We start from the raw sequence: 14,307 nt of genomic DNA on the forward strand, positions 1-14,307 counted from the left end.
CTCCGTAAACACTTTTGCTTAGAAATCTCAGCTAAATATCCAACATTGTTGCTTGCTAGCTCTACCTTTCGCAAAACACCAGAATGCAAACATAGTTCAGCCCAGTTCTTTGCCACGTTAACAACTTTCCTGCAGTCTCCAGGAACCTCTTCCTTGTTTCCCTCTGAGGCCTCACCAGAATGGCCTTTATGTCCCTGTTTGTACCTGCATGCTCTTTTCCCTAAGAAGGTGGAAGCTCAAGCTCTCTCTCTCTCTCTCTCTCTCTCTCTCTCTCTCTCCTCTTTTCTTTCAGAGCCCTCACCACAACTGCCTTTAAGATTTCTTATTTCTAGCATCCACCTCAGGACTCCTCCAGCCTCCGCCACCTGCACCCCCCAGTTCCAAAGCCACTGTCACACTTTTAGGGTTTGTTACAGCAGCAGCCCGCTCCGTGGTGCCAACACCTGTCTCAGTCGGCTGGGGTTGCCACAGCAAAACAGCGTAGCCTGGGTGACTTCAATAACAGATTTATTTCATCACAATCCGGAGACTGGAAGTCTGAGATCCGGATGATGTCATGGCTGGGTTCTGGAGAGGTCTGTCTTCCTGGCTTGAGGATGGCTTCCTTCTCACCATGGCCTCACGCAGTCTCTGCTGGCGTGTGCACTCGGACAGCACATGCTGTCTCTCTCTCTCTCTCTCTCTCTCTCTTCCTCTTCTCTAAGGCCACCAGCCCTATTGGATAAGACTCCACCCTTATGACCTCATTTCATCCTCATTAGCCCTTAAAAGCTGTAGTTCCAAATACAGTTACATTAGGGCTTCACCATATGAAGGGGGGGTGCATAATTCAGTCCCTGACACCCCCTTCCACTTTTTAGGCCTCATCACTTCCTGCAGGCACCTCCGTCTACCAGGGAGCAGGAAATTAACTGCCACACAGAGTGATCAACTTAGCTACTGGTTACCAGGATCCGAAAGATCTCATGGTAGAAGAAACATTAATACCTGATGAAAATGATGTTTGGGGGTGACCTTTGAACTTCGCCCCCTGCTCTTCATTAAGATCCATTACTGAGTCCTCAGTGCACAACGAGTCCTAGGCTTCGGGGGGTTTATCTGAGGCTATTCAGGCTCCCGTGTAACAAACTACAGCAGACAGGGTGGCTTCAACCCCTGAAATCTGTCTTCTCACGGTTCTGGAGGCTGGAAGCCCAAGGTCAGGGTGCCAGCAGGGTTGGCGTCTGGCCAGAATGCTCTTTCTGGCTTGTAGATGCTACCTTCCTCTTAGAAGGGCAGCAGCCTATTGGGTGAGGGCCCGGCCTGATGACTCATTTAACCCTTCATTAGCTCCAGATTCAGTCACACTGGGGGTGACTTCACTCTGGGGCTTCTACATATGAATTTGGAGAAGAACACAAACATTTGGTGCCTAACAAGGTTTAAGAACACATAGTATCTGCTTTCAAGGAGCTCAGAGTATGTGGCGGAGGCAGGGCAGGCGCGCAGACAAGAGGGTGGTGACAAGTGCCCGCAGCAAGGTGTACACAGGACGTGAGGCCCGAGGAGTTGGAACCCCAGGACTTGTCCCTGGAGGCCAGTCTCACTGTAGAGGGCCTTTTAAAATTTAATTAAAAAAAAAAAAAAACTGTTTCTAAGAAGGACTAGCCCTTTCTGCAAGCTCCCAGATTTAGAGACTGGCTGCCTGAGAGGCAAGCTCCAAATTCTAGACTTTCTTACATCCATGAGCCAGCTACAGAGGGCTAAGTGATTCTCTCATGCCCACTGGCAGCAAAGTATTGCTCCAGGTAGCTCTGATGGGCACAAAGGAAGATGCAAGGGCAAGAACAGATGGTTGAGTCAGATACTCCCAGATTCAGATGTGTGTTCTTTGAAGTCAGGCAAGGGATTTAACTCCTCTCAGCCTCAATGGTCTCATATAAGATGGCATTTTAGGAGGTTGATATGGACTGAATCGCATCCGCCACTCCCCAGCTTCCTATGTTGAAGCCCTAACCCTCAGTGTGATGGTATTTGGAGACGGAGCCTTTGGGAGATAATTAGGTATAGACCAGGTCATGAAGGGAGGGGGCTCGTGGTGGGATCAGTGTCCTTATAAGAAGAGACGCCAGAGAGCTTGCTCTTGCTTTCTCTCCACCATGTGAGGATACAGCAAGGAGGCCATCCGCAAGCCAGGAGGGGTTCTCACCATCCTGATGCCAGACTTCCAACCTCCAGAACTGTGAGAAAATACATTCCTGTAATTCAAGCCCCACATCTGTGGTATTTTGTTGTGGTGGCCTGAGTTGAGACAGCTGCACCCTTAGAGTATTAATGATTTGCGGGTTCAAATGCTGGTAAGTGCATTTAAAGCATTATTAATCATTTACTTTTGTGGGGGCTAAGTGCACACAAAGTACTTGGTGCTGTTGTGATAGAGGCCTGGTAGCTGTGGGTGCCTACCCTCTTGCCCTAGGCGCCGCACACTATTCCTTCTGGCCAAACGTCAGGTCCCACAGAAAGTGGTGATACATAAGAGGTACCCTCTCCCCACCCCCGGACAAATCCTCCTACCAAGGCAAGATTAAAAAACAGATTTCCAAACACTGTCCAAGGTCCAGTGTCATCAGTCTGGAGGCAGAAGGAACTAGGGCTCTTAACTGGCATTTCTGCATCTGCCAGGAGATGAGTCTGGAGGCTGAAGGCGGGAAACAGAATTCCTAAGGGTCTCATGTGCTAAGAGTCCTTCCCTACTTATTACATCCAGCAACTATTTACCGAACACCCCTATGTGCCAGACTCTGTTCTAGCTGCTGGGAATGCAACAATAAATCAAATAGACAAATCCCTAGTCTTGTAGAGCGTACATCTTAGGACTAGAAGACAAACATTAAACACACCACAGGCCAGGTGATTACACGGGCCCTGGAGCAGATAAAAAGTAGGGTAGGGGAAAGGGAGTAATGGATGCTAGTCTATATTGGGAGGTTAAGGAAACTATGTTCAATAAAGTGCCATCTAAGCAACAACCTGAAAGACGTGAAGAACAAACCAAATGGACACCTCGAAACAGAGGGTATTCTAGACAGAGGGAAGAGCGGTGCAAAGGGTTCAGGCAGGATCATACTGATATGTCAAAAAAACAAAACAAAACAAGAAGACCAATGTAGTTGGCACTGGGGACCTGGGGGATGAACCCCAGGTGGCCTGAGACGTCAGAACTGGGGCTGCCCAGGGGCCCCTGGGGGGCTCAGTCGGTTAAGCATCCGATTCTTGATTTCGGCTCAGGTCATGGTCTCAGTCAGGGTCGTGAGATCGCACCCCATGTCGGGCCCCACGCTGGGCATGGAGCCTGCTCAAGATTCTCTTTCTCTCTCTTCCTCTCCCTCTGCGCCCTCCCACCCATCCCCCGACCCCGTACTCCCCCAAGAGAGAACAGGGGCTGCCCAGGTAGGGCCTGAGGCCCAAGGGAGACAAGTGATGTTAGCTGACTTACTACTGAAGGGTCACCGTGTTAGGGGTAGACTCAGAGAGGAAGGTGGGAGACGAGAAGCCAGTTCAGAGGTGAGGGCGGGGCGAGGTGGTGTAGAGGGGGCGAGAAGGGATCAGATTCTGTGTGTTGGAGGGCAGCACTGATAGGAGTTATAGACAGATTATGCCCTAAGGGGCATTCTGTTCAGAGGTGGAGACGTGGGGAACAGACTCACAGCGTAGAAGCCCCAGGACAGCTCAGAAAACACTCGAACCCATGGGGATGAGAGACCGCTCAGCTCGCTGGCATGGGGCACCTTCACTTGACTGTAATCACAGGGCCTGGATCAGCCTAATTTTTCCAGACCCCCTGACTGGAGGGACTGAGCTTTAGAGTGTTCTAGAACTTGGTCAGGAGTGGTCCCCTGTGTCTGGTATGTCTCGTCCTGCAGGACGAGTCCTGGGAAACAAAGCCAACAAAGCCCTTGCACAGACCTGGTCTGGGACATGGGCTTGACCCTGGCACTGCTTTGGGGGGCGGTTAGGAGGTCATGTTTCTGCCACTGCAATGAGGCTTCGATACCCTTTTCCTTACTGTCTTTCAGAATACAAGTCAATTGAGGATTGTGAGGAGCTGGTGATCAATACTACGGCCACAATCAACAACTTATCTTACTACCAAGTGAAGAATTCCATAATTCAAGACAAAAAGCTATATATTGCTGAATGTAAGGTTCAGCATTGGGTTCGGGTAGATGAATGTGTAAGATTTTGACTTTATTAACTACTGGTGCCATTCATCTCTCTGGTTTCTTGTACAAATATCAAAGAGCCTGATTTGATTCTAAGAAATCAGAATATGGGGAAAAGTTAGGGTCTTAGTTCTTGCTAAAGTCCCTTATAGTTTGTATTTTAATATCCTTCAAAAATGTTGAGTTATTGGTATTTAGTATGATGCTGGTGTCTAATGGACTTTTAAAAGTTAAACTCACTGATTTCCGCCCCCCTCCGGTCCCCAAACCCAGTGCTCATAAAACTTCTTGTGAGTAATAACATGGATGGAATCCTAGAGGCCGTGCGTGTTTTTGGAAATCTCTCCCAGGACCGTGACATCTGCAATTTCATTGTGCAGAAAAATGGTGAGTTAATGATACTTAATGTTCATAAACATGTTCTTCTTGCCAATAAACAGCTAAGCAGCTTTAGAGCTTGGGTCATGACAATGTGATACTTGTTTCTGCTCCGGGGACGGGTAGTGCTTTACATTCTGTTCCATCCATGCTTCAGGCTCTCAGCTCAGTATGCCAGGAGAGCTCTGGGCGGTGTTCTCAGCGTCCTTTCCCTCGTGCCTGGTCTTCAGAGTTCTCAGACGGGGTGTGTGTGTGTCTTTAAGGGAAACAAGTAACTATAGTCATCGTTACTGTCCCTGAGAGTGGACTCAAGAGACATCTTTCCTCATGTACTAGAATGTCCATAACAGTACTGCTCATGATAAGGAAAAATAGAAAAAGCCCAAGCGTAAATACGTAATGACATATTCATGCAACCAAAAGTTCTATCTTGGGGCTCCCGGGTGACTCAGCCAGTTAAGCGTCCAACTCCATCTCAGCTCAGGTCTTGATCTCAGGGTCGAGAGTTCAAGCCCCACACTGGGCTCCACACTGGGCGTGGAGTCTACTTAAAAAAAAAGTTTTACATCAATTAAAAGAAATGAACTAGAGGTTCATGGATCAACATGAATCAGCCTCAAACATGTAATACAGGAGCAAAAAAGCTATTGATAGGAAGGGACATAAGGAATAATGCCGTTAAATAGGTTTTAGAAAATACGCAACAATCATGAGTATTGTTTATGTAATGTACTTACCTAGTAATGGTATAAGGCACAAATGGCATCTGGAAATAATAAGGTGGAAGTCACCTTTGGAGGGGAAAGGATGCTCAAAGGTATCAAATGGGATCTGTAACGTTTTATTTCTTAAACTGGGTGGCAGGTACCCAAGATAACCATCCTCTATATGTCTCAAATATTTCATGTAAGAATAACTAAAAATTCCTAATTATTCATGATGGCAAATTTAGATAATACAGATATTAGGGAAAAAAAAAGCAGCCGCAGTAAACTGCCACTCATCATCTCACTCCCCAGTGTACATTCTTTAGACTCTTTCCCTTCCTCCTTTTTCTTTAAAAAAAGAATATTTATTTATATTCTTTATATTATAGAGAATTATTATAGTATTTATATTATACCCTAATATTTAAGGGTAAGAGAGAGAGAGCATGAGTCAGGGGAGGGCAGAGAGAGAGAGAGAGAGAAGCAGACTCCCCACTGAGTGGGGAGCCTGATGCAGGACTTGATCCCTGGACCACAGCTTGCTTGCCCCCCCATCCCCCTCCCCAGGATCATGACTTCAGCTTTGCAAAGCCCAGGACCCCCAGGATCATGACCTGAGCCGAATACAGACATTTAACCGACTGAGCCACCCAGGCACCCCCCTTCTTTAGACTCTTAAACACAACGTATATGTGTCTGACCCATCAATTGGGCCAAAGCGAGAGCTGGATGGCCACCTGTCAGGTGTGAGGAGAACAGCAGGAGATAGAGCACACACTTTACCCAAACCTCCTCCAACCCCTGGCCCGGCCCTTGTTCGGGGCATTAAGAAAACAGGACAGAGGGGATTCCTGGGTGGCTCAGCGGTTTAGCGCCTGCCTTCGGCCCAGGGTGTGACCCTGGAGACCCGGGATCGAGTCCCACTTCAGGCTCCCTGCATGGAGCCTGCTTCTCCCTCTGCCTATGTCTCTGTTTCTCTATCTCTCATGAATGAATAAATAAATAAAATCTTAAAAAAAAAAAAGAAAACAGGACAGAGTTCCATTTCCCAGGAGTAACACAAAGTGGTTCCCAAAGGTGGGGGGCCTGTCGTGACCTGAGCTGCCCTCTACCCTGGAAGTCCTGCCTTGCTGCAGGCCGGCTGCCAGCCACCTTAGCAAGTCTTCCCTCACAAACCCTGGAAGGCTTTAGAGAAGATCTCAGTGGGACTTTACTCTCCTCCCTTGGGGTTGTGTATTTAAAGAAAATAGCTGGAGAAGGGGCCATTGGGAAGAATCAGATTTTAGAGATGAATGTCACCTGTGTGGTTGAACCCAAGATTTTTTTTTTCCCTTTTCTACCAGAAGGGACTGTATCACGGCCCTGGAGAGGGAGCTGCTACCTGGGTCAGATACAGCACTATTTGGGGACAAGGACCTGGGGCATGGGAGCAGGTTCTAGACGCAGTGGATGTTGGCCAACCCACAGCTGGGCATGGCTAAAGCCTAAGGAAGAATGGATTAAGTCCCCTAGCAGAGTTTCCAGTTTTGAGAGCCACTCCCCATCGCCCCCTTTGCCATTTGTAAAACAGGGTACAGCTGGGAACCCTGAGCTTAATTGGTCGGCATTTGTTTTCTACCCTCCCAGTACACAAGTTCATGATTGCGCTGCTGGATGCTAAGCATCAGGATATTTGCTTTTCTGCCTGTGGCGTTCTCCTAAATCTCACTGTGGATAAAGACAAGCGTGTCATCCTAAAAGAAGGAGGTGGCATTAAAAAGTAAGTGTCAAGGCGTGGAGCCCTGACTCTCTCATAGTTTCCCGGGGGCCTTGGGCCCCTGTGGACGTTCTTCCAGGGTGGAAGTATTTCAACGTTTGGAACCACCAAACTATAGCTAAAGAGGGAATTTAGTTTCCACGGGACTCTTAAAATAACTCAGGAGTGGGTGATTGCTACTTTGTAGATGTGAAATTTTTAAAGCTAATCACTGAATTCCACATAATACATACCACACGATACAGAAGGATAATCATCATTATGCTAAAAATATAAATATCAAGGAGATTCTGGTCTAATAACGTCTCAATTTGACATTTTTTAAAACTCAGGTTGGTGGATTGTTTACGACATTTTGGTCCTACTGATTGGCAGCTGGCCTGCTTGGTCTGCAAGACTTTATGGAACTTCAGTGAAAATATCACCAATGCTTCATCGTGTTTTGGAGATGAAGACACCAACACCCTATTAGTCCTGCTGCCATCATTTTTAGGTAAGACTCCTGTAGGTCTGAGAGTTTTATCACAGCAAGAGAAATTATTTTGCTCCTATGACCTGCATGAATAAAGATTGGTATGTGTTTGAATAGCTGTGTAAATTTGGAAATATCTGGAAGAGGCTGCATGTTATTTACAGTGGGGACACAAGGAATTTTAACTCCCTGGATACTGTCATGATTTCTGTGGCTTTTTTTTTTTTTTTTGCATTTTTTTATAGACTGCCTAAATACAAGATTTCAGCATAAATTATTGCTGTTTAAAAATATATAGATGTTGTAATTGAGAAAATATGGCTAAAAGCTACTCTGAATTAAGTGATGCTTTTAATGGATCTATAAATTTTATTTTTAAAGACTTACTTATTTTTAGAGAGAGAGAGTGCACACTGGAGATAAGGAGGGGGAGAGGAAGAGAAAATCTTAAGCAGACTACCCTCTGAGCATGGAGGCCCACGCGGGGCTTGATTTTATGACCCTGAGACCATGGCCTGAGCTGAAATCAAGAGTCCAAAGCTTAACCGACGGAGTCATCCAGGCACCTCTGGATCTATACATTTTAATTAGCAGCTACATTAATTGTAATGTGGAGCATCTGTGAAAGTGTTTTGACATTACAGTGGGGTTCAGGCCCTTGAAAGGTAGGAAACCACTGATACAAACCAAAGGAAAGATCATTTCTTGAGGTTTTTTTCAGGAGAATGTTTTTAATCCTGGGTTAGGTCTAAAAACAATGATTTCAGTAAGTAAATGAATCTTTTCAATAATCCTTTCCCAAATGGAGGCAATGTCCCTGCCATTGCCCAGCCACTGTGTGGGATCAGCAAGGCCGCGTGGAAATGCTCAGTATGACTCAAAAGCCATGGATTCAAATCCTGATGTTCTTGTATGGGGTGATTCGACAAGAGAATTTCAGGATCTGTCTTTTCATCTGCACAATGGGCACATAGTAATCCTCGCCTTGCTTTAGAGAGTAGTGAGGGTCAAATAGGCCTCTGAGCCCATCATGAAAAGACCAGAGGGCCATAGCCAGACAGCTCTGGGCTTAAGACCTTGTGTTTTATCATTTCTAAGTTTTTAATGTTTGGCTTCCCTAAATTTATATTTTCTCCTCTCTAAGCTAGGGACAATTGATGGCCACTTTGCAAAGTTAGTAGAATGAGAAAGGAGGAGACATGTACAGAGACTCTGCTAGAATGTGGGACACACAGCAAGTCCCCAAAACATGGCTGTGAAAGTGCTTTGTAAATTCTAAGTGTTGTAACAACGTTATTAAACAGGAACTCAGAGCCAGAAGTTATCTAAGACTCAGGATTGCTAAGTTGATGTGAAATTTGCTTTTCCCAGGTAGAAGTAATATTGTGTGTGTAGGAGTAAGAAAAGACGAACATGACTTTAAAGCCTTGAGGTTCACAGCCTGCTCTGTGAACACCAGGCTCTCTCAGGTCGCCAGGAGCAGGAGTCCGAGCTCAACTTACCTAATTCAGCTCTCAGGTGTGGTGGACCATTGGCATCAGGTGTAGAACTTAATTAAAAACACACACGCACTTGTCCTGACCCCATCCCCAGAAACTCTGATTTAGGAACTCTGGGGGGGAGTGCAATTATCTGCCTTGTTTTCAAAGCTCCGCAGGTGATTTGCTATGCAGAAGGCTCGAGAATGCCTCCCCTGGTCCATGAAGGGCTTTGAGGTTAAGGGTGCATAGATGAGAAGGAAGCCGGGAAGTGAGCCCATTGCCTGCTGGAGAGGCACTCAGGGCCTGGGAGGTCGTTCCGGATGAAACCAGTCCCCTGAGAGACCCCTCCAGTACGGGCCATCATCTGCTGCGCCTGCAGCTCTGCTCTCGGCTCTTCTGCAAAAGGTCGCTGTAGGCTCCTGCTTGCTGGGCCCGAGCTTCAGCTACCTCAAGGCTGCTGCTCGCTGCCCTCAGCCTGTGTCTCCTCCGCTTTCTGTCTGTCCCCCATCTGGAGAAGAGGTGTGATTGGTCCGTGCATTACCCCCCAGGGCTGTAGGGTGTTCAGAGCAGCCTCCCCACAGGCTGAGGCTTCCATTGGCACTTAGGTCTAGGACAGTCAACCATAAATAACATAATGGTGGGGCCATGTGTCCCAGGGGTCCCTTTGAAGCAGGTGTGGGCACAGGCCAGCTCCATAGCAGTTGCGGGACCTGCAGGCACCTCACTCTAGTAGCCCTGGTCCTTGCCCCACCCCCTTCCTTAGAACCAGAGCAGCCTTCTTGTGCTTCCCTAACCTCTGGGCCTTGGCACTTGCCATACCCCTTACCTGTCTGTCCGACAGCCCCGTCTTGCATACCTGTCCAAGCCCGTGTTCCAGTCCTTGGAATCCCATACTTCTCAAATAGTCCCCACGAACTGGGGAATTTCTCCTGTGTTACTGTTTTGTAACTCTCATCTCGTTTCCCCACTCCAGTTGAGCCACTTTAGGGAAGGGATGTTGCCTCACGTGAAGCAGGTCCTTGGTAGATGCCTGTGGACGGGTTCACTGTCTAAATCCCACCCCAACCGGTGGAAGGGGACGGTGGTGTGAAGAACAAAACTGAACCCCGCCGATCAGAGAGCCAAGTAGCCCACACGGTGTGTCAAGGCTTTCTCCCGTGATCACTAGGCCCTCCCTACAAAGCCTAAGGACTGAGCTCTCTCCTGGTTTCTCCCTCCAGGCCCTAAGCCTCAGTTGGACCCTTAAATCTGACAGGGTTGTGGCTGTGTCTGACCAGTTGGGCAGCGGCAAGTCATATGGACATGTGCCGGAGAATGTGCTCGAATTTCCCTTCTTTCACGAAGATAGCTAAAAAGCAGGCCATTTTGAAAACAGGATGAGCTGTTAAGTCACAAGGCCCCCTACTGAAGTGTGAGCACTGTTTCTAGAAATAAGGTCAAGGCAGTCGATATATAAATATAAGTTATTGGACTTTTTCCTTGATGGGTGGCTGAGGTGGGGGGAGAAAAAGGAGAAACAAATGGTCCTCAACACGTTTGGGCGTTGGGATGTTGACATTCTTTTTGGAAAGTGGCTTAAAAAGTGTGTTGCCTAAAACATTCTGATGGATTGCAGTCACTTCTTATAAACTCATTAGCAGTGTGTTTATCTTGAAGTTCTGGAGTGGTGTACTCTGGCACACGAGCCTACCCCGCGCCGCTCTCAGGGAGCTGGCGACTGGTGATCTGGGCATGCAGCGCATTATTGTGACTGTCAAGTACACAGGTTATTTTTTTGTTCATTTTAAGGTATGTGCAATTTAGCACCTAGATTACGAGACAACGGGTAGAGTGGGGCCCCGATGTTTACGTTAGAGGATCACATGAAAGGGGCTCCTGGCTGGCTCAGTCGACAGAGCATCCAACTCTTAATCTCGAGGTTGTGAGTTCGAGCCCCCCATTGCGCGTAGAGAGTACTTAAAAAAAATTTTTTTTTCTAAAAAAAAAAAAAATCTCATTAACAAGCCCACACCAAACAATATGGACCGTAAGGACTGTTCCTTTTAATAGGACAATAATTAAACCCTCAATAGCTGCCTGGTACGGAGCAGCAAGCTGCAAGATAGTGCAGTGAGTGGGAGAAGCTTTGATTGATGCCGTGGGATACTTAAACTCTAATAGAGATCGTGATATAATGATCGTTGAGAAGTTTATTGTTTTGAGTCCTTTACCCCTTCCGATACCTTTCTAATACCTTGCCTTAAGTTCTAGTATCAGAAGTGTGCTGTGCACAAAGAAAGCCTAAAAGAGTGACTGGTTATCTAAATCCGTGCTCTTCACACTGTGTCCAGCATCTTTAAAAAATGAGGTAGCAAAGAAGGAAAATATCAGAATATATCACACGTAGTGGAGCTAACTATTGGAAAACCATTATTTTTTGTACCTAAGTTTGTAAATCGCAATGCACAGTCATGACATATGTACTTTTTTTAGAGTACACAGTCCAGAGTTTGAAAATCACACATCTGAATTGTTCTTGAATTCACCTCTACCACTCTTTGCAGTACAAGTTCCAAAATGCAATCCTGAGTGTGCCAGGGCGCTTTCTTAGGTATTTGCTGTGTTTACTTTCAAACTTCAGGCTGCTTTTCTTTTGTTATCTTTTCTAACCTGATTTACAGATTAATAGGGTCCAAGCGTGGATTAACTAATCAGAGGCCAAACTCCCAGAAAAGTAACATGGTCTTGACCTTCGATTGAAAATAAAGCCCCAAGACACCCAAGAAGGGATCTGCTAAACCTACTAAATCCAACCAAAGCCCTGGGCAGAGAAAGGAACTGCTGAGTGCCTGGGCAGCTGTCAGCCTTAAGCCTCTTGGGAAAGAAGGGCATAAAATAAGAGAATTCATTATCTCACAGAAGTTTGTACTCAGAAAACCTGACAAGACTGGGCAGGAAGGTGATGGAGAAATCTGAAAGTGCCGGGTCCCTCAGGCTCCTCTTGTCAGGAAGTAGCCCAATGGGAAGGGCTTTGAAGACCCCAAATGCCATCTGCATTCTCCTCTCCAGGCCCTGCTTAGCTCCTGGGTGGGGAGAGCCGGCTTTGGTTGCGGGCCTGCGTGGAGCGCCTGGCTGAAGTGTTTGTGTCTGTCCAGAACTTATCTCAGAGCTGCATAGCTGCCCTCTCGGTTGGAGGAGAGGCGGGGAAGGTACAACCTGGGATTCCAGGCTCCCTTATCTTACTCCGAGTGCTGACACTAACACCAGTAGTGCCAAAGTACACAGGGTCTGTGAAAGTATTCAGGGTAGAAAATTTGATGTAAACAGTAATGAAGCATTTGGTAACAGGATTTTAATTGGCCCCGTGAAAAAAGCTTGCCAGATATGTAAGCAGCAATATTTTGTGGTCATTTTGGGGCTTAGTGGGTACCACTTACGCAGTTGGCCTCAGCCACAGACCCGGGAAGGGACAGAGCCGGTCTTCTGACTGGCCGGCCAGTGCATTTTCCTAAAGTCCTTCACATGGAGTGTGAGGCCCAATATAAACAAGGAAAAATGCTGTGGCAGGTTGGCACGGAAACCTTCGTGGCCATTTAGCTACCTGTTTGGGTTGGATACTCTTAAGGTGCTTACAGAACTCAGGGTGCCCTTGGAGTAAGAAGCAAGTTAAGGTTGTAATTTTGCTCTTTAAACATTTTTTTTTTTTACCAGTGCTTTTTGCATTATACCTAGAGTCACTCGGGATCCTAATACTCCCTGGGACTCTCAAAGTCTCCTACTAATCACTGTTATTGGCAAGACATGCGGGATTGCCTTTTCCAAGCGCCTCACTGGGGCTACTTTGAAGCCAGCAAAATTGATTTTCAGGTCAAGTTTACAGTGTCCAATTCAACTGTGTTACTTTCCCAAAAGATTTCCTGCCTCCTTTTATGTCTGTCAGTCACTAAAGTTCATTAATTTTTCTAATGCACGGATAAGGAAGTAACTCTTAATATTTTGCTTTTTCTGAGAAATTGTGATCTGACTTATGGTTGCGGACTTACACATAAACACTTAGGGATGAGTTGAAATAAGAGCTCCGTTCAGTCTAGGATTTTATCTTTTCTTTTGAGAAGATTATTGTCCTTTTTATTAAGAGATTATATTTATTTTAAAATATTCATAAAGCACCAAAGAGAATAAAGAACCTACTCCTATAAAAAAACAAAGCAAAACATTTTAACCCCCAAATCGTATCTGTGTCATACTGGAATTAGAGATGGGCCAGGATGAGTTTAACTTGTGCCAACAAAAATTAAACTTTATCCAGGAGGATCACATTTCCAAATAATTGCTGTAATTTTAATTTTTCCAATACAGATGAAGAGCTAGCACTGGATGGCAGTTTTGACCAAGACCTAAAAAACTATCACAAACTCCAGTGGGAAACAGAATTCAAACCTGTGGCACAGCAGCTTCTAAACCGAATTCAGAGTCATCACACCTTCCTGGAACCCCTACCTATTCCTTCTTTCTAATACGATGCAGATTAACAACAGAAACAGGAAGTTGGGTCTCCTTCATTCTTAAAAAAGTGGTAAAAAACACGAACGCACGTTTTTCAGCATTGACAAGTATTGCAAGTTTTTCAGATCCTGATTTTAGTGTGTAGTCTAAGTATTTTAAAAGAAATAAGCATTTTTTTTCATATTAGGTATTATGGAAAAATGAATATGGATGTTCTTTCTGCTACGAGAAATATAAGATGACAATATATCCCTGGTTTTTCTAAGTAAATGACTTTTTCTTCTATTCTCCATTAAATGTTTCAGTTCTAATCTTAAAATCCTGATTTGACAATTCTGGAATTTTTAATATTTGTCAGTTCAGTAGTTATATGAAGTGTGCAATGAAGAAATTAGGTCTCTGTATATAGGAAGAACAGTGGTCAACACTGAGGGACGCATTGCTGCATGATCGTCTATACTAATTCTTACATCCTCTAATAATAATTTTCTGGTTAGGTGCTAGTATTTTTCTGGCTCTCCTATTAAGAGCAAGAGTAAGCAGAGACATTTAGAGAAGACTACTTTGGGTGATCTACTCTTTATTAAATAAGTAAAATAGTTGGAAGAGGAAGTATTTTACCTCTTTCTTCTCATTTGTAATAAAATGACTAAACCAGACAGTCCTTCTAATTCTAACTTTCAGTCACTAGGGAGGTGATATAATGTCCTAGAAAGGGATGATCTCAGTTTGAATCCTCGTTATCTTCTGCTTCGGCCCTGGACAAGCAACTGAATTTCTTCAGCTTCAGCTGTAAAATGGGAATATCTTACTATAGATCAGTTAG

General features: G+C 45.6%; 1 protein-coding gene across 1 annotated transcript in view; it reads left to right on the top strand.

Moving 5' to 3' along the window:
- ARMC2 (armadillo repeat containing 2) overlaps positions 1–13,719 on the top strand; it is a 104,608-nt gene extending 90,889 nt beyond the window's left edge. The window contains exons 14-18 of the mRNA XM_055330169.1: positions 4,056–4,178; positions 4,476–4,589; positions 6,914–7,046; positions 7,376–7,536; positions 13,335–13,719. Coding sequence (XP_055186144.1) covers positions 4,056–4,178; positions 4,476–4,589; positions 6,914–7,046; positions 7,376–7,536; positions 13,335–13,492 — 689 coding nt within the window. The 3' untranslated portion in view covers positions 13,493–13,719. The remainder of the gene's footprint in view (positions 1–4,055; positions 4,179–4,475; positions 4,590–6,913; positions 7,047–7,375; positions 7,537–13,334) is intronic.
- The last annotated feature ends 588 nt before the right edge of the window (positions 13,720–14,307 follow it).

This window comes from Nyctereutes procyonoides, unplaced genomic scaffold (assembly GCF_905146905.1).
Source record: "Nyctereutes procyonoides isolate TBG_1078 unplaced genomic scaffold, NYPRO_anot_genome, whole genome shotgun sequence".
Lineage (NCBI taxonomy): Eukaryota > Metazoa > Chordata > Mammalia > Carnivora > Canidae > Nyctereutes > Nyctereutes procyonoides.